At 41.9% G+C, this 22800-nt stretch overlaps 1 protein-coding gene across 5 annotated transcripts in view; it reads left to right on the plus strand.

Moving 5' to 3' along the window:
* Positions 1 to 22800, plus strand: part of ASH1L (ASH1 like histone lysine methyltransferase) — a 181961-nt gene that overhangs the window by 155551 nt on the left and 3610 nt on the right. For all 5 annotated transcript variants that reach the window (XM_035719088.2, XM_035719090.2, XM_035719091.2 and 2 more), the window contains 14 exons: positions 5684 to 5792; positions 6188 to 6352; positions 6521 to 6615; positions 8591 to 8748; positions 10131 to 10283; positions 14704 to 14758; positions 14841 to 14973; positions 16500 to 16748; positions 17495 to 17581; positions 18487 to 18577; positions 19514 to 19652; positions 19759 to 19931; positions 20887 to 21053; positions 21725 to 21765. In XM_035719088.2, the coding sequence (XP_035574981.2) occupies positions 5684 to 5792; positions 6188 to 6352; positions 6521 to 6615; positions 8591 to 8748; positions 10131 to 10283; positions 14704 to 14758; positions 14841 to 14973; positions 16500 to 16748; positions 17495 to 17581; positions 18487 to 18577; positions 19514 to 19652; positions 19759 to 19931; positions 20887 to 21053; positions 21725 to 21765 (1815 nt within the window). The remainder of the gene's footprint in view (positions 1 to 5683; positions 5793 to 6187; positions 6353 to 6520; positions 6616 to 8590; positions 8749 to 10130; positions 10284 to 14703; positions 14759 to 14840; positions 14974 to 16499; positions 16749 to 17494; positions 17582 to 18486; positions 18578 to 19513; positions 19653 to 19758; positions 19932 to 20886; positions 21054 to 21724; positions 21766 to 22800) is intronic.

Below are 22800 nucleotides of genomic sequence, written 5' to 3' on the forward strand. Positions count from 1 at the left end.
TGATCTCTCTCGCTCTGTCTCTCAAATAAATAAAACCTTTAAAACACACACACACACACACACACACACAATGAGACACCACCTCACACCAATTAGAATGGCTACTGTCAAAATCACAGAAAACTAGTGTTGGTGAGGACATGGATGAATTAAGATCCTTTCACATGGTGTGTGGGAGTGAAGAATGGTATTTCTACTTGAAGAAAACCATATGGAGGAACCTCAAAAAATTAAAAATAAAATTACCATATGACCCAGCAATTACATCTCTGAGTATTTATGCAAAAGGACTGAGCACAGTTTTGAAGATGTATCTGCACCCTCATATTCCTCCCAACAACATTCATAACAGCTCAAATGTGGAAGCAGTCCATGTGTCCATCAGTGGGTGAATAAATAAGCAAAATGTGGTATACATATATACAGTGGAACTAAATCATCTTCAAAAAGGAAGGAAATTTTGCAATATCCTACATCATGGATGGATCTTGATGGCATCGTGCCAAGTGAAAATAGTCACAAAAAGACAAATATTGTACAATTCTGCTTATATAAGGTACTTAACGGTATTCAAAATCATAAATGGTTGGGGGTATATAACGGTATTCAAAATCATAAAAGGAACAGGTGATTACTGTAAGTATATTTCAGTCTTACAAGATGAAAGGAGCTGGGAGCATGGTTGATGGTGATGGCTGTGCCACAGTGTGGATATACTTAATATCCCTGAACGGTACACTTTAAAATGGTTGAGATGGTAGATTTTATGTTATGTGTGTTTTAACATCACTTTTTAAAAGATAATTGGATAGTTTGAGCAACTCTATTTTTGTAAGTTTTTTAACTTTATGAATTAGGTAGAGACACAGATTTTAAGTGGAAATTGCCATCCATTTTTACAGATGTATACACCCATACAACCCACATCCTTATCAACATATAGAATGTTTCCATTGTTTCGAATGTACAAGCTCACCACCTCGAAGGCAAGCAGTGATGTGGTTTCCATCACCAGATTTGTTTTGCCTATTGCTGAACTGCATATACATAAATCTGTGTCTGGCTTCTTTCACTTAGAATGGCTTTACGATTTATCCATGTTGTTAGATTATTGATTTTTATTCTGGGCTAATGTTCTTTGTGTAATTCACCACAGTTTATTTTCCTGAACAACTTTCTTCTATTTAGAAAGTTAAATGAAATTAACAAATTCCTTGAAAAAGCACAAATTACCAAAAATAGCACAAGAAGAGATAAAAAATGCAAATGTCTACCAGTGAAATTGAATGTATAATAACAGTTTCTGACAAAAGAAGCTCCAGACTCAAATATCTTCATTGATAATTATCTATATACTTAAGAAATAATGTCTATACTATCAATATCATATAAACTCTTCCATTTCAAAAGGCGGCTATAACCTTCATCTGAAACCTAACAATATTGTTAAAAAAAAGAAATATAGGCCGGTTAACTTCTTGTTAAATCCAGAATCTACAAATAAATAAATAAGAAAATCTAGTTTTTAAAATAGTTCAAAGGTTGGGAAAATCAAAGAAATTTTAAAAGTATTCAATAAAGGGGCACCTGGGTGGTTCAGTCAGTTAAGTGTCTGGCTTCAGCTCAGGTCATGATCTTAGGATCCTGGAATCAAGCCCTGCATCCTCCTCTGCACTCAGCGGGGAACGTGCTTCTCCTTTCCCTCTCTCTCTGCTGCTCATGCTCACTCTCGCTCTGTCAAATAAAATCTTTAAAAAAAAAAATGTATTCAATAAACACATAAATAAGTGCTTAATATCTTTAACCATCCAAGAGAAATAGTAAACTGTGTTGGAAAACTACTACATACTCCCCCTAAAATGGCTACAATCAAAGAATGACAGAGTGTTGCTGAGTATGTAGTATGACACAAATGCTTTTAGATGCTGGTAGAAGTGTAAATTGCTATATAACCACTTTTAAAAAAATGTTTGCCAGTGCCTATCAAAGCTAAGCATACCCAGTAACCCCAGAACACCAGTCCTAAGTATTTCCCTAACAGAAGTGAGTGTTCATCTTCAAAAGAACATGTGCAAGAATATCCACAGAAATTGTTGTATAGGTATCCCTGGGTGGCGCAGCGGTTTGGCGCCTGCCTTTGGCCCAGGGCACGATCCTGGAGACCCAGGATCGAATCCCACGTCGGGCTCCCGGTGCATGGAGCCTGCTTCTCCCTCTGCCTATGTCTCTGCCTCTCTCTCACTGTGTGCCTATCATAAATAAATTTTAAAAAAATTAAAAAAAAAGAAATTGTTGTATAACAGCTAAAAACTATAAGCAATCCAAATATTTATCAACAGAACAAGCATCTAAATTGTGCTGTATTTACACAATGGAATGTTACATAGCAAAGATACATCACAGCTACAGTGTAACATTGTTTGGAAGAACCAAGCATATGATTGTATTTACCTCCTTCAGTGTATTCCATTTATTTGAGGTTCAAAAGAGACAAAACTAGACTGTAGTGGTAGAGTTTGGAATTATAACAGATACTGTGTGGAAAAAGGTACTAATTGAGAGAGAAAGGTTTCTGAGAAGTTACACAGGTGTAAAGATAAATAAATTCAACAAGCTAACTATACATCTAGGATTCCATACAGGAATCCCCTCCCAGGGGTACCTGGGTGGCTCAGTTGGTTGAATGTTGGACTCTTGATTTTGGCTCAGGTCATGATCTCAGGGTTGTGGGGTCAAGCCCTATGTCTTGCTCGACATGGGGTGTGGAGTCTGCCTAAGATTTTCTCTGTTCCTCTCGCTCTGCCTCTTGCCTCTGTTGTCTTCTCTCTCTCTCTTTCTCTCCCTGCCTCCGTTACCCCCTCCCTCCCTGCCTTACCCTCTCTAAAAATAAATAAGAATTGGGGATCCCTGGGTGGCTCAGCAGTGTAGTGCCTGCCTTTGGCCCAGAGTGTGATCCTGGAGTCCCGGGATCAAGTCCCACATTGGGCTCCCTGCATAGAGCTTGCATCTCCCAATGCCTGTGTCTCTGCCCCTCTGTGTGTGTGTATGTGTGTCTCTCGTGAATAAATAAATAAAGTCTGTAAGTAAGTAAATAAGTAAATAATCCCTCCAAAATTTAAGTTATTTTATTTGATAATCTCTACACCCAACATGAGACTTGAACTTAACCTTGAGATTAAGTGTCATGTGCTCTTCTAAGCCAACCAGGTGCCCCACAAATTCCTCCAAATTTTTAAAACTAGGGCAGCCCCAGGTGTCTCAGCGGTTTAGCACCACCTTCAGCCCAGGGCCTGATCCTGGAGACCGGGGATCGAGTCCCACATCAGGCTCCCTGCATGGAGCCTGCTTCTCCCTCTCCCTGTGTCTCTACCTCCCTCTCTCTCTCTCTCTCTCTCTCTCTCTCTATCTTCCATTAATAAATAATTTAAAAAAAAAAAACACACAAATTTTTAAAACTGTACAGGGCATAATCAAATTTTAAATGTTATGATGTAGACCAAGGGTCAGCAAACTTTTTAGGTGTGCCAGTAAAAATTTACGAAGTTATAGAGGGAGTTTGCTATAGTTTGCCAGCCACTAGCATAGACTAAAAATGCTTTCTGAATTTAGGGGGAAATAAAACAAAAACTGAATATATTACATTTGACAAGGGTAGGATCCAAGCAGTTTTGATGTTTCCAACATTAGCAGGGAGGCAGGAATGAAATAAAAGAAGTTGTGGGGGATCCCTGGGTGGCGCAGTGGTTTGGCGCTTGCCTTTGGCCCAGGGCGCGATCCTGGAGACCCGGGATTGAGTCCCACGTCGGGCTCCCGGTGCATGGAGCCTGCTTCTCCCTCTGCCTATGTCTCTGCCTCTCTCTCTTTCTCTCTCTGTGACTATCATAAATAAATAAAGATTTTTTAAAAATTAAAAAAAAAAAAAGAAGTTGTGGAATCAAACAGCCTGGATTTGAATCCCCTGGTTTTGGTTTTCGTTTTGGTTTTAAAGATTTTATTTATTCCTCAGAGACACAGAGAGAAAGAGGCAGAGACATAGAGGGACAAGCAGGCTCCATTCAGGGAACCTGATGTGGGACTTGATCCTGGGGATTCCAGGATCACACCCTGGGCCGAAGGCAGGTGCCAAACTGCTGAGCCACCCAGGGTTCCCAAATCCCCTGGTTTTGAATGCAGCTTACTTGCTAGTGACTAAGCAAACTGCCTAAGCCACATATACCTCCTACATAAAATAGGGATCATAATACCTATCTCATCCAGTGATTCTGAGCAGTAATGCGCTAACCCATTTGTCAGTATGACATGGTGGTTAAGATTTTGAAGCCAGGGCAGCCCTGTGGCTTAGCAGTTTGCGCCACCTTCAGCCCAGGGCGTGATCCTGGAGACCTGGTATCGAGTCCCACATCAGACTCCCTGCATGGAGCCTGCTTCTCCCTCTGCCTGTGTTTCTGCCTCTCTCTCTCTCTCTCTCTCTCTCTCTCTCTCTCTCTCTCTGTGTCTCTCATGGATAAATAAATAAAATATTAAAAAAAAAAAAAGATTTTGAAGCCAGACTGCCTTGATTTGAAACTCAATTTGATTCCCTCAGTTATTAGCCATGTAACTTTTGGTAACTTACTTATTAACCTCTCTGTACCTCAGCTTCCTCATTTAGAAAATGGGGGCTGTAATACTACCTAATAATAGTGCCTTCTTGGGGCACATGGGTGGCTCAGTCAGTGAAGCCTCTGACTCTTGATCTCAGCCCAGGTCTTGATCTCAGGACTTTGAGTTCAAGCCCTCAATGGGGATCCATGCTGGGCCTGGGGGAAAAAAAAAAAAAAGGTGCCGTTTTATGCTGCTATTGGGAGGACTAAATAAGTTATTACAACAAAATGTTATAACAATCAATTAATGATACCTACAATTATTATATAAAGCATCAAGAATAGTATATGATAAATCAGTAATAAGTTACATAAAATAGAACCAAAGAGAGACTCATATACAGGGGAGAAAGATGAAGATCAGTAGGAACTAGAAGATCTTTATAGATAGGACATTATGAAAATAATAATAAGTAGACTAATGCCATGTTTTAGAGGGACTTTGAATACCAAGCAGGAAAAGTTAAAACCTATTCCAACTGACAGCATAGAGAGTGTTTTCCAGAAAACTGATTGAGGACAATTAGTCTGTCAGTGTTATTAAAGCTGAAGAGATCAGGAAACAGAAAAAAAAGGCAAATTTGAAATCAGTATATCAGTTTTTCTAGATTTCAGGCAAGGTATTAAGAATCTCTGCCTTGGGGCACCTGGTTGGCTCAGTTAGTGAAGCATCTACCTTTGGCTCAAGTCATGATCTCAGGATCCTGGGATCGAGCCCCATCATCAGGCTCCCTGGTCAGCGAGGAACCTGTTTCTCCCTCTTCCTCTGCCTGCTGCTTCATTTGTTTCTCTCTCTCAAAATCTTTTTTTTTTTTTTTTTTTTTTTATGATAGTCACAGAGAGAGAGAGAGAGGCCGAGACACAGGCAGAGGGAGAAGCAGGCTCCATGCACCGGGAGCCTGATGTGGGATTCGATCCTGGGTCTCCAGGATCACGCCCTGGGCCAAAGGCAGGCGCCAAACCGCTGCACCACCCAGGGATCCCTCAAAATCTTTAAAAATAAAAAGAATCTCTACCTTTAACCCTCTTCTTTTCTGTAGGTCTGTCAATGGAGTATACCGGATTGGACTGTATGCTCTTAAAGATATGCCAGCTGGTACCGAGCTCACTTATGATTACAATTTCCATTCCTTTAATGTTGAGAAACAGGTAAGCATAATCAGTCCAAGAGGGAAGTTGAATGTTGTCACTGGCCTTCTGTAAATATGTTAACTGATCTGCAGCCATTGGGAAGTACATTGGAGAAGGCGGTTTTCACCCCACTTAGTAGGGTGCCAACTCTCCATTATGATCTCAGAACTCTGTAGAAGGAGACTACCCAGTCAAGTTTGGTGTTCAGTCAGTTCTTAACTTGCCTAGTGAAGTTTTCCCAAAATTTAATCTTTCTTTTCCATGGAAACGTATTTATATTTATTTTATTCTCAATTATTTTCCTCTGTACAAAAATATCTTGACTCAAACTTGCTTTTGGGTGTCCAGATGCTCGGGCATTCTGTTTGAACTTGTGAGACTGTAGGCCAAAAGTCCTCTCTTTCCTTTCCAAGCAACTGTGTAAGTGCGGCTTTGAGAAATGTCGAGGAATCATTGGGGGCAAGAGTCAGCGCGTGAACGGACTCGCCAGCAGCAAAAGCAGCCAGCCTGTGGCTACCCATAAAAAGTCTGGACGGTCAAAAGAGAAGAGAAAGTCAAAGCACAAGCTGAAGAAAAGGGTGAATAATGATCTCATTCATGGCTTTCCCTGCACAGCCACTGAGGGGCAGTTACAGAGATAAGGGCTACATACAAGGAGGGTGGCATCTTAAAGTGGTTCCAGTACTCTTCAAGGAGATTTCTGATTGACCCTTTCTTTCCTGCCATCTGATCCACATGTTTTTCAGAGAGGCCACCTCTCCGAAGAACCCAGTGAAAACATCAACACTCCAACAAGATTGACCCCCCAATTACAAATGAAGCCAATGTCTAATCGAGAGAGGTAAAAAGGAGGTTTTCTTGGTTCGTGTGAAGTGTTTGTCGCTTTAAAAATTATTAAACATCTGGTTGAGTCATTCTTTTTTGCAGGAGGTCTTTCACCAAGAATCAGGGATCTATAAATTTGGATGGGCAGGAGTGATATGTCTTTATTTTCCCTAATTTCTAACTGAAATTGAGCATTTCCTTCAAATATGATCATAGGCAAAATGTGTGTGTGTGTGTGTGGTATTTGCAGTTCCCATGACTACCCACCAATGTTCACATTTTCATATCCTGTTACAGTATTACAAATATCCCAAAGTATCATTTATAAGATCTCTACCTTAAAATTACTGTGGTGGTTAAACCCACCACTAGATCTTGTCATGTGTTAAAAAATTAACATTTTTTTCTATATCACAATTTCAGGGTTTTTTTTTTTAATATTCTGAAAACATTTTCAGTATATTTGGTTTCCTTTTAACCCTGTGTACAAAAAAAATTTTTTAATCTAAAAATTTTTAAATACTTTAAAACTTTGTTCAGAGAAGGGTTGCATGGGCTTCACCAGGCTGCCAAAGGAATCCATGGCACAGAAAAGATCAAGATTCCTTGCTTTGTTGATACATTAATAGAGCCGTAAAAAAAGATCTTTAGCAATCATTTTTGCTCTTCTCTATATTCAGGTAAGATTTGTCCATGTCAGAAGCAAGCAAAGTAAATACGTATGTCCTATGTTTCAAATTGTCTTGGGACATATTCTACATCTTCCTTGACCATACATTCCAATATCTTAGAAAGTTCATCTGCATTTATTATTTTACTTTAGTCCTTCTCATCCTGTATCACTTGAGTCATAGAAATTTTAAACTTCAGGAAAACAGATCATCTAGTCCAGTGGTTTTCTGCTTTGGCTGCATATTAGCCTAGGGAGTTTTTAAAACCAACTAATAAAAAAAAAAAAAAAACTAATGCCCATGCCACACCTCAGATCACTTAAAGCAGAATTTTCAGAGGTGGAACCCAGGCAGGCATCAGTATCATAAAGCTCCCAGATGATTTCAATGTCGCAAAGTTAGGAACTATAAAATTGGTCTAATTTTAATTTACTGAGGCCTACAATTTGAGATTTAACCCAGAATCACATTTGTTTATATATGTGCACTGGGGTGGGGATCAAATTATGGAATCATCAAACTGTGGAGGGTCTTTCAAGATACACATCACTTATCTAAGCTTAGAGATCTACTTTGAGCTACTACACCGAACGTAGGTTGCCCAGTGCATGTTTATCTGAAATGTCTTTGCCTTTATCTGCCTGTCCAGTTCTTGTTACCACTAATCCTGAGCCCATGCTTCATCTTGGCAACCTCATTCAGAATTTGTGTATATATATTCGGTAAATCTCTGCCTTCAAGTCAGACTGCTTACTTGCCAGAATTTGTGCAGCTTTTAAGTGGTATTTGCCAGATATTTATAAATAATAGAGGGGAGTGTTTAATGTTATATGGAGGGGGGAAAAAGACGCAAAACTGAATTATGTTTCCCCATATGTTTGTTTTTTTTTTTAAGATTTTATTTATCTATCTAACAGAGTCAGAGAGCACAAGTAGGCAGAGCAGCAGATGGAGAGGGAAGCAAGCTCCCCACTGAGCAGGGAACCTGATGCAGGGCTCAATCCCAGGACCCTGAGATCATGACCCAACCGAAGGCAAACATTTAACCGACTGGAACACCCAGGCGCCTCTATAATTATTTTATAATAGCTGGATTAACTGATAATTATTCCTTTATATCATGTTAACAATGGTTTAGGGGCACCTAACTGGCTCAGTCAGTAGAGTATGTGACTCTTGATCTCTGGGTTTTAAGTTCAAGCCCCATGCTGGGTATAGAGAGGACTTAAAATATTTTTTTTAATTTAATTTTAAGAAATGGTTTACATAGTGTACATGTAACGTGCTGAGTTACTGAATAAAGAAACTTCTTCCTTATAGGAACTTCGTGTTAAAGCATCATGTATTCTTGGTCCGAAACTGGGAGAAGATCCGACAGAAACAAGAGGAAGTAAAGCATACCAGCGATAATCTCCACTCTGCATCATTATACACCCGCTGGAATGGCATCTGCCGAGATGATGGGAACATCAAGTCTGGTATAGCCTGGAAATGAAACATTCCTGTTAATTCCGTAATATTGTCTCAAAATGATTTTTTTTTAAATTTTATTTATTCATGAGAGACACATAGAAAGAGAGGCAGGGACACAGCAGAGGGCGAAGCAGGCTCCATGCAGGGAGCCTGATGTGGAACTCGATCCCGGGACTCCGGGATCACGCCCTGAGCTGAAGGCAGGCACCAAACTGCTGAGCCACCAGTTGTCCCTCAAAATGATTATTTTACTCTCATTCTAGTCAATGATTCTTTTTAGTCTGGACCAGAAAAGTTAATATCCCAGTGTACAAGCGTCTATTAGCAATCACCTGTCCATCCCAGCTGTTCAAGTTCCTAGGCTGTGCTCTAGGGAATAGGAAGAAACCCCTTCACCAGCTTCCCAGACACTGCCTATGGCCTGAGAGTGTTCAGACATGTGATTGGTAGTGGGTCCCTGGTGTCCCTTCCTACCTGGAGAATAACTTGCATATGCATAAATCATTACATCATATGTGGGAAAAGATGACAGCAGTGTAAATTTGAGGACTTCTTCCCCCCACATTCAGATGAGCATAATATACACAGACCTTCTGGTTTCTGTTCTCTAAGCTTCTTGAGTGAATAATGTAATAGCACTCCTGAGTTCGATCTGTTGTCCAGAAAAGAACTGAGAGCAGAGACACTGACCTGTCCAAACATCCTTTCTAACTGCATATAGAGTGTTCAAAAGCTCATGCTCCTCTTTGAGTCTTTCCTTCTTTCCCTCAAAATGTAGAAGCAAATGTAGAAGCATATGAAGGAATCTGCTATATGGGAACTGATTGGCATAGAAATTGGCCTTATATACTATCAGTAACCTGACTGGCATGAATTTTCTGAACTTAAGTCCCAATTAGGTCCAGTCTTCTGGTAACAACAAGTTCTTCCTGAGTCTTTTTTTATAGGTCAGGCTCTGAGCTCAACACATTAAAAGCATTCTTTCATTTAATCTGCATGGTTACCTCCTGAGAGAAGCACTACCAGTATTCCCCTGGTTTAGTCAAGAAGCTGAGACACGGAGTATAAGTAACTTGTCCAAGATCACAAAGCTAAGAAGTAGCGAAGCCAGAATTCAAACACAGACTCATTTTGAGGTGCAGCTTTGCAGCCACTATGTTGTACACCATTTGGTCACTTGAGATCAGTTGCTTCTAACTTGCTGCTTTGGTCTCTGTGGTATATTCCAGGGTTTCCTGACATTTCTTTAAAGAGGAGAGAACTCCATGATCACTAATCCACTTAATCACTTCAAGGAAAATAGAGCAAATGGCAAGAATCCATGGGGGAAGAGAAAGCCACACAATGTTCTCCTTACCTAGAACTGATTTTCACTGTGTCCTTGCAGACGTCTTCATGACCCAGTTCTCCGCCCTGCAGACAGCACGATCAGTTCGAACAAGACGCCTGGCAGCAGCAGAGGAAAACATCGAGGTGGCACGGGCAGCCCGCCTCGCCCAAATCTTCAAAGAGATCTGTGATGGCATCATCTCCTACAAAGGTGACTATATTCACCCCAAGGGCTTTCTCTTTAGCTTTCTTCATGTCACATAGCCTCACCTGAGACACCGAGACCAGGAACAACTGACAGTTCGGGGCTAGGAATTGAGATTTATTTCATTTACTGACGTCAGAATGTGGGATTTATAGGACTGGTTTTAGTCTCCGGGGGGTGTTGCGAGCTTCTTTCTTTCTTTTTTTTTTTTTTTTTTTTTTAATATGTTATTTATTTATTCATGAGAGGCACACAGAGAGAGGCAGAGACACAGGCAAAGGGAGAAGCAGGCTTCTCACAGGGAGCCTGCTGCGGGTCTCAATCCCTGAACTGGGATCACACCCTGGGCCAAAGGCAGACACTCAACCACTGAGCTACCCAGGTGTCCCATGTTGCGAGCTTCTAAATCCCTTGACCTTCTATGTAAGTCTTTGATATTTATTAGAATTTTACCATAGTTAAATACTATATTTAGAAATCATTTTTTAGCTATAGGATAGAAAGATAAAGGTCTCTGTCTTGGATGTAATTTTCCTGAATAAGGCAGGGAATTAGCAAATTAAGGAAAAGAGTGTTATGAACATATAATTTTAGTGTTTCTTTTATTTTTTTTTTTTAAGATTTTGGTAGGTGGGGCACCTGGGTGGCTCAGTCAGTGAAGCGTCTGCCTTCAGTTCAGGTCATGATCTGAGGGTCCTGGGATCAATTCAGGCATCAGGCTCACTGCTGAGCAGGGAATCTGCTTCTCCCTCTGCCCCTCCCCCAGCTTGTGCTCTCTTCTCACTTGCTCTCAAATAAATACATAAAATCTTTTTTTTTTTTTTTTTTTTTTTAAGTAATCTCTACACCCAAATGGGACTCCAGTTTATAACCCTGAGATCAAAAGTCACACGTTCTACTGACTGAGCTTTTTCTAAAGCACTTTCATGCAAACACCTTTAACACTCCTTTCTTCTTTCAAGATCTCTTTTGAGTATATATTGTGAGTGATGGTTGAATAAGGAGAGTTTTTAATTTGGGGTAGGTAGTGTGGTAATGTATGTGACATTTTCTGACCAGGAAATTTGGGGGTGTTTAAAATGAGAGATTTTTAACAAATAATTGCAGCTTTTTGCCATCAACTTTGGCCTATTCCTCCCTCCCTCTCCCTAGATTTTGAGTAACTTGATTTTCCTTCTCTTTTCTTTCTCAGTCTACTGCCTGTCTCTATACCTTAGTGGCTCTTTGCAGTTTTGTTAATCTAAGGTTCTAGAGAAGAAAGGAGGAATCAGCCTGTCCTAATGTGTAAAATTTTGTGGTACCTGTTCCCTTTCCATCATGAAAAAGTCACACTCCCCATTGCCAACCAGCCCCATCTGATCTAATGTGAAACTTCTGCCAATATATCTACATGTCCCTACATGCTGGGCATGAAATTATAGTCTTTTTATCTCACTGTAGTAAATAAGTTGCTAAAGAATAAAGGTAGAATATAAAGGTAGAATCTAAATAAATAAATAAATAAATAAATATAAATAAATAATAAATAAATAAATCTAAATAAATAAATAATAAATCTAAATAAATAAATCTAAAAAATAAAGGTAGAATCTAAAGGGTAGATAAATAAATAAATAATAATAATAATAAATAAATAAATAATAATAATGAATAATAAATAAATGATAAATAATTAATAAATAAATAAATCTAAATAAATAAATCTAAAAAAATAAATAAAGGTAGAATCTAAAGGGTAGAATATAAAGGTTCCCAAAAAATTAAAGATGGAGGGGTTACGTGGGTGGCTTAGTCCGTTGAGCATCCAACTCTTGGTTTCAGCTCAGATCATGATGTTATTCTCTGTATTCTCTGTGTCGTGAGATCAAGCCCCATGTCAAGCTACACACTCAGCACAGAGTCTGCTTAGGATTCTCTCTCTCACTCTGCCCCTTTCCCCTGCCTCCTACATGCTCACTCCCCTTCTCAAACAAATACAAATAAATAAATCTCAAAAAAAAAAAAAAAGGAAAGAAAAAAAATACAAGAATTCAAAATATAAATAGGTAGAAAATACCATATGAGCCAGTAATCACACTATTTATCCAAAGAAAATGAAAATACTAATTCAAAAAGATAAATGCATCCCTATATTTTTTGCAGCATTATTTTTTTTAAGATTTTATTTATTTATTCATAAGAGATAGAGAGAAAGAGAGAAGCAGAGACCTAGGCAGAGGGAGAAGCAGGCTCCATGCAGGGAGCCTGATGTGGGACTCCATCCCGGGACCCCAGGATCACGCCCTGGGCTGAAGGCAGGCGCCAAACCACTGAGCTATCCAGGAGTCCCTGCAGCATTATTTTGAATAGCCAAAATACGGAATCAGCCCAGGGTCCATCCATAAATGAATGGTAAAGAAGAGGTGGAATATACATACAATGGAATATTACTTGGCTATGAGTAAAAAGGAAATCTTGCCACTTGTGACAACTTGGGTGGACCTACAGAGCATTATACTTAGTGAAGTAAGTCAGACAAATCCCTGTGATTTCACTTGTATGTGGAATCTAAAAAGCAAAATGAGCAAATAGATTCTTAAATACAGAGAACAAACTGGTGTTTGCTGGAGGGTAGGGGTGGGAAGTGGAGGTATGAATTAGATAAAGGGGATTAAGAGGTACAGACTTGCTGTCACAGAATAAGTTATAGAGATTAAGAGTACAGCATAGAGAACGTAGTCTACGGTTGAGCCTCTGCCTTCAGCTCAGGGCATGATCCTGGGGTCCCGGGATCAAGTCCCACTCGGGCTCCCCACATGGAGCCTGCTTCTCCCTCTGCCTATGTCTCTGCCTCTCTCTGTCTCTCATGAATAAATAAATAAATATTAAAAAAAGAGAGAGAGAACATAGTCTGTAATAGTGTGGTGACAGATGGTGACTGCACTTATGGCAGTGAATGTTGTGTAACATGCAGAATTCTCAGATCACAATGTTGTGCACCTGAAACTAATACAACATTGTATGTTAACTATACATCAGTAATAAAATAGAATTTTCTTTTTTTTCATGAGAGACACACAGAGAAAGAGGCAGAGACACAGGCAGAGGGAGAAGCAGGCTCCATGCAGGGAGCCCGACGTGGGACTCGATCCCGGGTCTCCAGGATCACGCCCTGGGCTGGAGACAGCGCTAAACCGCTGACCCACCCGGGCTCCCCTAAAATAGAATTTTTTTAAAGATTTTTATTTATTTGAGAAAGTGTACACACAAGCAGGGGAGGAACGAGAGAGAGGGAGAGAGAGAATGTCAAGCAGACTCCCCACTGAGGACAAAGCTGACACGGGCCTCAATCTCATGACCCTGAGATCTTGACCTAAGCCAGAACCAAGATTCAGAAGCTTAACCGACTGAGCCACCCAGGTGCCCCATAAAATAGAATTTTTAAAAAGAATGTAGGTAAAGTAGTGAGAGTAACCCCATAGCCTGAATTGTTTTCATAATATAAAGTAAACTGTTGGGATCCCTGGGTGGCGCAGCGGTTTGGCGCCTGTCTTTGGCCCAGGGCCCGATCCTGGAGACCCGGGATCGAATCCCACATCGGGCTCCCGGTGCATGGAGCCTGCTTCTCCCTCTGCCTGTGTCTCTGCCTCTCTCTCTCTCTCTCTCTGTGACTATCATAAATAAATAAATAAATAAATAAATAAATAAATAAATAAATAAATAAATAAATAAAAATATAAATATAAATATAAATATAAATATAAATATAAATATAAATATAAATATAAATATAAATAAATAAATAAAGTAAACTGTTACAAGAAAACAGGTCTCAGGGCAGCCCCAGTGGCACAGCGGTTTGGCGCCGCCTGCAGCCCGGGGCGTGATCCTGGAGACCCTGGATTGAGTCCCATGTTGGGCTCTCTGCATGGAGCCTGCTTCTCCCTCTGCCTATGTCTCTGCCTCTCATTCTCTCTCTCTGTGTCTCTATAAATAAATAAATAAAATCTTAAAAAAAAAAAAAAATCGGGTCTCAGAAAATATTTACAGTACTAAATTATTCATTATCTGGAATTTAATTGAAGCCAAACCAACAAAATAACATTAACTGTGGTCTATTAACAAGAACTAGAAAATATTTTTTGGTTAAGATGCTCTTTGCTTTAGAAGAACTTGTAAAGCAGGGAATTGTCCTCAGCAGCCTCACTGCCTCAACAATTTATTATCCTTCACTGCCCATCTTCAGGGTCATCCTCAAAGTAGCTTCTCTCCTACTAAGTACCCACATTTCTGAAGAGTCCTGTATATTCACGGTCAGGCCTCATTTAAAGCTTAGATTTTTGTTTTTCCTGACTTCTAATTTGGGGAATAATACATTTTCAGCAAGGAGTTAGTACTTGCCTCCTTTGTGTCACATAGTCCTTCTAAACCTTGCCTTCTTTTGCAGATTCTTCCCGACAAGCTTTGGCAGCACCCCTCTTGAACCTCCCCCCAAAGAAAAAGTAAGTGCACAAATGTGGAACTCCTCTGAGTTCTATACCAGGATCAAGTGTCCCAGACTGACACCCTGGCTTTCTGCCTCAGGAATGCTGATTACTATGAGAAGATCTCAGAGCCCCTGGACTTGGCCACCATAGAGAGGCAGATCCTCACCGGCCATTACAAGACCGTGGAGGCCTTTGACGCTGACATGCTCAAGGTGTTTCGGAATGCTGAGGTACTGATGCCGATTTCATACATGGATTTAAGAAGTTTGTTTTGAAGAAGAGGTGGGCAAAGGGTGGGCTAAACAGAGGATGGGCATTAGGGAGGGCCCTTATGCTGAGCTCTGGGTGACGTACATAAGTGGTGAATCACTGAATTCTCCAGAAATCAATATTACACTATAGGTTAACTAACTATACTTTAAATAAAAACTTTAAAGGAAAAAAAGTTTGTTTTGAAGAGAACTATTCTAGAAGTTTAAGGTTTTTACTTTATATCACCCTTTGTATTTCTGGGTAAAAAAGGCAGCAATTTTTATTGAGCACCCTTTGTATAAGGGTTACAGAGTGCTAAATTATACTCCCTAAAAAGAAATTTCTGTAAAAACCTAATATAGAGGGAGTGCCTGGGTGGCAAGTTTGGTGGGTATATGACTCTTGGTTTCAGCTCAGGTCGTGATCTCAGGATCATGAGATCAAACCGCACATGGGGCTCATGCTCAGCAGGGAGTCTCCGTGAGAATCTTGCCTCTGCTCATTCCCCCACCCACTCATGTGTGCATGCACGCTCTCTCCCTAGATGAATGGATAAATCTTGGGGCGTGGAAACAGAATTTAGTATTGAACCTTTGTAGTTACATAATACATTTTAACATACTAAAGTCATATCTGTATTTTCTTCCCTCAAGACAATAAGTACATGTGAAATACACAGAATTATGTATAATAAATAGAAGTTAATTGAAGGATGGAATTGAGGGACATTAGACTAAAAGGTCATAGACTAGGTGAGGCTCATTGAAGAAAATGTGGCCTTGAACTGATTTGAAGGAAAAGATGGATATTGTATGGTACATAGAAAAGAGGAAGTTTTTCAGTGATTTTGAAGAACCTTAGAGAGGAATTGGAAGGACACAAGGGGCTACAGGATCAAGGAGGAATTAGGATGAAGACAGAAGCGAGAGAAGAACAGACAAGTGAAAGAATGAGGTCAGTCCTGAATCACAACATGCTTTCTGCTGAAACCCAGCTTCCATATTCAGAGCTTATAGCTCTGTCCCAAGCATCTCCAAGACGCTCCAAGAGCATCCCGAGCATCTGTCAGTACAGAACTTGCGCGCACTACATTTGTGATGATTATTCCTATTCCATGGTCACTATGTATTTAATCCAATGGACAGTAATGCCTATGGCTGACTTGAATGACAGAGCAACAGAGCAGATGGGAAACCATCATGTAGATCCTAATTTTTATTCATGTTAGTTGATACTTGATGGTATTGAAAATCTGTTAACCAAAGTGGGAGGACAATGAAAATCCTATTGCCTCCTCAGGGTCTGTGTGTGGTGTGTGTGTGTGTGTGTGTGTGTGTGTGTGTGTGTGTTGGAAGCCCTGCCCCTAGCATGGGGCTCAAACTCACCACCCTGAGATCCAGAGTTGCAGTGCCACAAACTAAGCTGGTGGCCAGACATCCCTCTTCAGGTACATTTTTAAGCCATGTTGAGAAGACCGAACATTTCTATGTTCTGCTTTCTTCAGAAGTACTACGGGCGTAAATCCCCAATTGGGAGAGATGTTTGCCGTCTACGGAAGACCTACTACAACGCCAGGCATGAGGCATCAGCCCAGATTGATGAGATTGTGGGAGAGACAGCAAGTGAGGCCGACAGCAGCGAAACATCTGTCTCTGAGAAGGAGAACGTGCATGAGAAGGATGACGATGTGATCCGCTGTGTCTGTGGCCTCCACAAGGATGAGGGCCTCATGATCCAGTGTGACAAGTGCATGGTGAGCCCTGAGCAGGGCACAGGCCTGCTCCTTGGGGGCATGGTGGCCACCTGGCAGAAGGCCTCTGGGCTTGATTTGCCTGCTGTACAGGAACTTTAGCTCTGCCTTGGTGTCTCCCATCTCTCACTATTCACCAGATTGCCTTTCTCCCATTTTATACCTCTTTAATTTGATCCTTCCCTTCCTTTTCCACATCTTGTTCTCTCTGCCCCCTTCCCATTGTTCACATCTCACATAGTCTGGATCGAGGAGGATGCTTTTGTGCAGGATAGGAGCTCCTGATGGAAGAATGTCTGAGCCCACCACCTTACTGAAATGGGAAGTGGAGCCTAGGGGGGTAGGGCCCGCCAGCAGTCTGGTTGGGTGGGGGGGTAGGGGGGGTGCTGCAGTTAGGCAGCTGCCCAGAGAAGCATCATGTGGCTATGGCCCCCCCCAAACAGCCTGGGCACCGGTGCGTGCTCCTTAGTGCTACATTCATTCATCCTCTTCTTCTCTGTCCAGCTCCTCACTTCATTTTCCCAGATGTATATATTATGAACCAAACAATATACATGTGTTCAGACAGGTTCCTACTGTTTCTCTCCTATTTCTCACTCCCCGACTTATCCCTTAGTTCCTGTTTGACTTTATCCTGTCCTGCTGCAATTCTTTTTTTTTTTTTTTTTTTTTTTTTTTTTTAAATTTTTAGCTCCCAGCACTTCTCTCAATAAGTCCAAGTCCTCCCTCAACTACTGTTTTCCCCACAGGTATGGCAGCACTGTGACTGTATGGGGGTGAACTCAGACGTGGAGCATTACCTGTGTGAGCAGTGTGACCCGAGGCCTGTGGACAGAGTAAGCTGCCCTCTGCTGATACTCTGATCTACACGTAGGAGGTTTAGCACATGCTATCTTACCTGCCCAGCTCCTGATGCACTGAATTTACTTTGATAAGTTACTCAACCTGGACCTTAGTTTCTTATATTTAACACTAGGGTAATAATTCTGCCCTTTCTTTTCTCAAGTGTGTGGTCAAAGGGGAAATAAAATACTTAGAAACCTGTGGAAGGAATGGTACTATATAAACACTGTCAATTTTCCATGAGGGAAGTACTTGTGAAGTCCAGAACTCGAGTACTGTAAATATCTCTTGTGTTAAGCAATGTTGACGTGAAAGGAGCATGATTCCGAGTCAACACAGGTTAGTCTTAAACCCTTCCAGGACAGATGGTGGATGGGGTAACTTGCCCAAGTTACTAAGTGAGTTTTTGTCCTGGTTCTGCTATGTTTATACGTGTGATCTCGGGCAGGTCTTTTCTATGAAGGGAAGTGTTTTAGGCGGTAGTTCTTAACAGCGGTGTTGTTATTTTGAGCGGACATTTCTGTGCTGTGAGGGAATGTCTGACTTCCCTGGCCCTTGGGCACTGAACGCTGGTAACTTTTCTGAGTCATTATGACAATCAGTCCCCTTCACACATTATCATGCTCCCAAGGGGGTATAAGAGCAGCCACATAGTTAGTGCTTTATGCAGCTAGTTTGGGATACTTGGCCTGTCAGGTTTGTTCTCTGCCTTCACACTCCCAGTTCAACTTCAGTTGCTTTCATCTTTGTTCGCATGTGTGTTGTGTTGAAATGACTAAACAGTAAGTGTTAAGTTGTTTGCAAATTCTGGGTTTGAGGTCTTTTCCTCTTGAATGGAAATCAATAGGCTGGATATAGTCACTGCAGCCCTTATCTGTTAGCTTTCCGTTCTTACCAGGAGGTACCCATGATCCCTCGGCCCCACTATGCCCAGCCCGGCTGTGTCTACTTCATCTGTTTGCTCCGAGATGACCTGTTGCTTCGTCAAGGTGCGTACACAAAGCTGACTTTACCTTTCTGAGTGCAAGGAGTATCTGCTCTCTGCATAGTAGTTATTGTCACCACATGACCTTGAATTCAGTTGACCCTTGGACAATGCAGGGTATAGGAGCACCAACCCCCTCCCCATGGTCAGAAATCCACATATGGGGATGCCTGGGTAGCTCAGTGGTTGAGCATCTGCCTTTGGCTCAGGGCGTGATCCTAGAGTCCTGGGATCAAGTCCCGCATCGGGCTTCCTTCATGGAGCCTGCTTCTCCCTCTGCCTGTGTCTCTCCCTCTCTGTCTCTCTCTCTGTCTCATGAATAAATAAATAAAATCTTAAAAAAAAAAAAAACAAATATGACTTTTGACTCCTCCGAAACCTAACTAATAGCCTACCGTTGACCAGAGACTTACTGATAACATATAAATAGCCAATTAACACATATTCTGTGTGCTACATGTATTTATATACTGCATGCTTACAATAGAGTAAGCTAGAAAAAAGAAAATGTTAAAAAAAAAACGTAAGGAAGGTTTTTTTACATTATATCTACCGTAATTCATCAAAAGTCTGAGTATAATTTGACCCATGCAGCTCAAACCCATGTTGTTCAAAGGTTGACGGTATAGGTTTGTATGTACTTCAGTCCTTAGGCTTTTATACATTTCTCCTCCACCAAATAAAACTTAATTAGGAGAAACCAGGAGATCATAAAGCTAATTTTAGGACTGAGAAAAACATATAGGATTCTAAGAGATGGGAGACCTCCCTCGTGCCATTCTCATAGTCTAGAATTGATGTTCATCGCCATTAGACTCCCAGTTGTAGCTCTCTGTATCTGTTGTTTTAGATTTCCAGCCCTTCTGTGTAGACCTTGGGTCGGACCAGTGGACATCTAACAGTTCACAGGCATCATTTAATTTGTCCTGTGCCTTCCTAGGTGACTGTGTGTACCTGATGCGAGATAGCCGGCGCACCCCTGATGGCCACCCAGTCCGCCAGTCCTACCGACTGTTATCACACATTAACCGAGATAAACTTGACATCTTCCGCATTGAGAAGCTCTGGAAGAATGAAAAGTATGTGTTGAGGTCCTCTCTCTTCTTCCAGCTCTGCCTTCCAGCACAGAGCTGAATATCGCCTAGGATCTTGCCAGTTTACTAAACCTCTCCCTTTCTTCCTTAGAGAGGAACGGTTTGCCTTTGGTCACCACTACTTCCGCCCCCACGAGACCCACCACTCTCCGTCACGCCGCTTCTATCACAATGAGCTATTTAGGGTACCACTCTATGAGATCATTCCCTTGGAGGCTGTGGTGGGGACCTGCTGTGTACTAGACCTTTATACATACTGTAAAGGTAAGTGACCTGAGCTGCTGAAGAAATGACCTCCTGTCCCCTAATCCTTGCTCTGCAATTACCACTCTGTTCTTACTGTTCCTGTCTGATCAAAGATTGTCCCAGACCAGCTGTGAAGCTTCTTTTACCTAGCACTTGGTACTCAGTAAATGTTAATCCTCCCTCTTTTTTTAAATTTAGTTAGCATTTCTTAATAATGTGTACTTGGCATTCTATTAGTATCATCACAATGTATGTTTTTCCACCCACCCACTCCAAAATCCCAAAGGCCAGCGTCAACTCTGGACATTAAACAAATCAAAAAAGCACACTAGCCTTTTAAGCTCTATGGTTAACAGTGTAGGCTGTGTAGTCAATCAACTGTACATTCCAGCCCCACCACTTTTTACCTGTGTGTCCATGGGCAAGTTAACTAATCTCCTGGCAGTGGGAATTCATACCTATCCTAGTGTTTTGTGAAGATTAAATGAAGTAATGTACAAAACACTTGGCCCAATTTGGGCTCACAGTAAAAGCTCAGTATGCTTGTCACCATTGGTGAGCTTGGCTCCCTCGCCTACTTAGTATCGCATAGCAGTTGGTCCAGAAGAATACGTACTCCATTCAAGCATTGGCTGCTGGGGGCTCCATCCCCCAGTTATTAAGTGCTTATTTCCCAGTGTGCTCCCATCATTCATCCTGCCTTTCCTTTCCTAACGTCCCCACACTCTGCTCTGTGTTCCCTCATGGATTCCCTGCAGCACTTGGATGCGCTGCCTATCTGGTTCCTTCCCACCCTGTGACCTGCCCTTAATCCCTGAGAGACACGCACACCCCTCTCCTTTCTCCTGCAATCACCAGATGGCTCTCACAATCACTACAGTGTCCCCTCCCAGTCGTGTGGGCTCATCTCTGGGCAGTTCAGGGTGAAGGAGGGGAAGAGAGGAGGGTTCTTTAACAGTATTTGAACTCCTAGGGAGACCCAAAGGAGTGAAGGAGCAAGATGTATACATCTGTGACTATCGGCTTGACAAGTCCGCACACCTGTTTTACAAGATTCACCGGAATCGCTATCCTGTCTGCACCAAACCCTACGCCTTTGACCACTTCCCCAAGAAGCTCACTCCTAAAAGAGATTTCTCAGTAAGCCCCATCCTCTTACCTGTCATGTTAAGGCAGTATAGTTTGTGCATGAAATCCCTAGGGTAGGAACCTTCAAGCTCTCTGCTTCTTCATCCTGTTAGTCCATCCCAAACTCAGGGAATCTGTCTCTAGGTGGGAGTTTTTTTTTTTTTTTAAGTAGGTTCCATGCCTAGCAGAAATTATGGCTGCTCTCCTGGAATGTATAGAAACCATCTAACCAGAAACCAAACTCCATGTCCCTATTCTTCATATAATTATGTTTTTGGATTTTTCTAAACAGTATTTATTTTATATTCTCTCTCTCACCACCACACCCTCATCTAGACTTCTTTGGTCTTCTTGCTCAGGCAACAGCTCACAGATTAGCTTTGAAGCCCCAACCTTAACTACTTAGATGTTAGGATATAGCAAACAGGATTGGGAGCCCATCCCTCTCCCTGTCATCATAGGCTTATAAGACACCAAAACTACCATGGTGTCTTGTATTGGTACAATACCCAAAAATTGAAAGAATTTCTGACATTAAAATACAGCCTCCCAGCTCATCAGCGCTTTAGCCCTGTTTTTTGCTTCCTGTATTTCCTTCCCTCCCCAGCTCCCTTTTCCTGAGCTGGCCCCAGGTCATCTGATCCAGCTTCTGCACTATACTTACCACTTCCCTTTCTTTGCAGCCTCATTATGTCCCAGACAACTACAAGAGGAACGGAGGGCGGTGAGTCCCCTGGGATGTGAGGAGAGCCTATAAGGGGTTGGCCAACTACTTGGGTGGAGCAAGAGAACCGCCACCTGCCCACTAGGCCCCACCCGAGGACTGGGGATGCTCTGACAGAGTAGCCCAGGGCAGTGGTATCAGTAGGCACAGTCTGCTGAGGGAGTGTTAGGGTTAGGGAGGGAGGCCTATAAGGAATAGAGAGAAGAAAAAGAAGATTTGGAACAGAACTCTAGACAGATTTCTGAAGGCTTTTCTCATTATCCAGAGGGGTGTCAGCTCTTGGGATGTCTGTCAAGGACCTGCCATCAAGTAGCTGTTAGGTGCAGAGTTTTCACTGAGCATTGTGGGCATGTAGCTTTTTTTTTTTTTTTTTTTTTAGTTTTTATTTATTTATGATAGTCACACAGAGAGAGAGAGAGAGAGAGAGAGGCAGAGACAGGCAGAGGGAGAAGCAGGCTCCATGCACCGGGAGCCCAACGTGGGATTCGATCCGGGGTCTCCAGGATCACGCCCTGGGCCAAAGGCAGGCGCTAAACCGCTGCGCCACCCAGGGATCCCTGTAGCTTTTATTTATGCTGGTTTTACACATGACAGTCTTGTTCTTGGAGAGCAGTGAAGGCATTCCTTCAGTTTCCTCGCATGTTGGGTGGGGATGTTGACAGCTGCACTGATCAGCTTACAGTGAGGGCAGAGTCCTAGGTGATATGCATGAAGAAAGAGTCAGGAAAGGTAAACACTCCATGTAGATTTTCACTGTAGTTGGACTATAGGCATCAGGAGGTTGTGCCATGCTTCTCTATACTAAGGAAGCAATCAGGACTAGCTAAGCCATTTTGCCAGCTCTGGGGTATTGTATCGATTCCTTGGATTCATGAAAGAAGGAAAATTGAGTTTTATAATTAGAAAATAGATTTCAGGGATCCCTGGGTGGCACAGCAGTTTGGCACCTGCCTTTGGCCCAGGGCGCAATCCTTGAGACCCAGGATCGAGTCCCACGTCGGGCTCCCGGTGCATGGAGCCTGCTTCTCCCTCTGC

The sequence above is a fragment of the Canis lupus genome, chromosome 7, assembly GCF_003254725.2.
Source record: "Canis lupus dingo isolate Sandy chromosome 7, ASM325472v2, whole genome shotgun sequence".
NCBI lineage: Eukaryota > Metazoa > Chordata > Mammalia > Carnivora > Canidae > Canis > Canis lupus.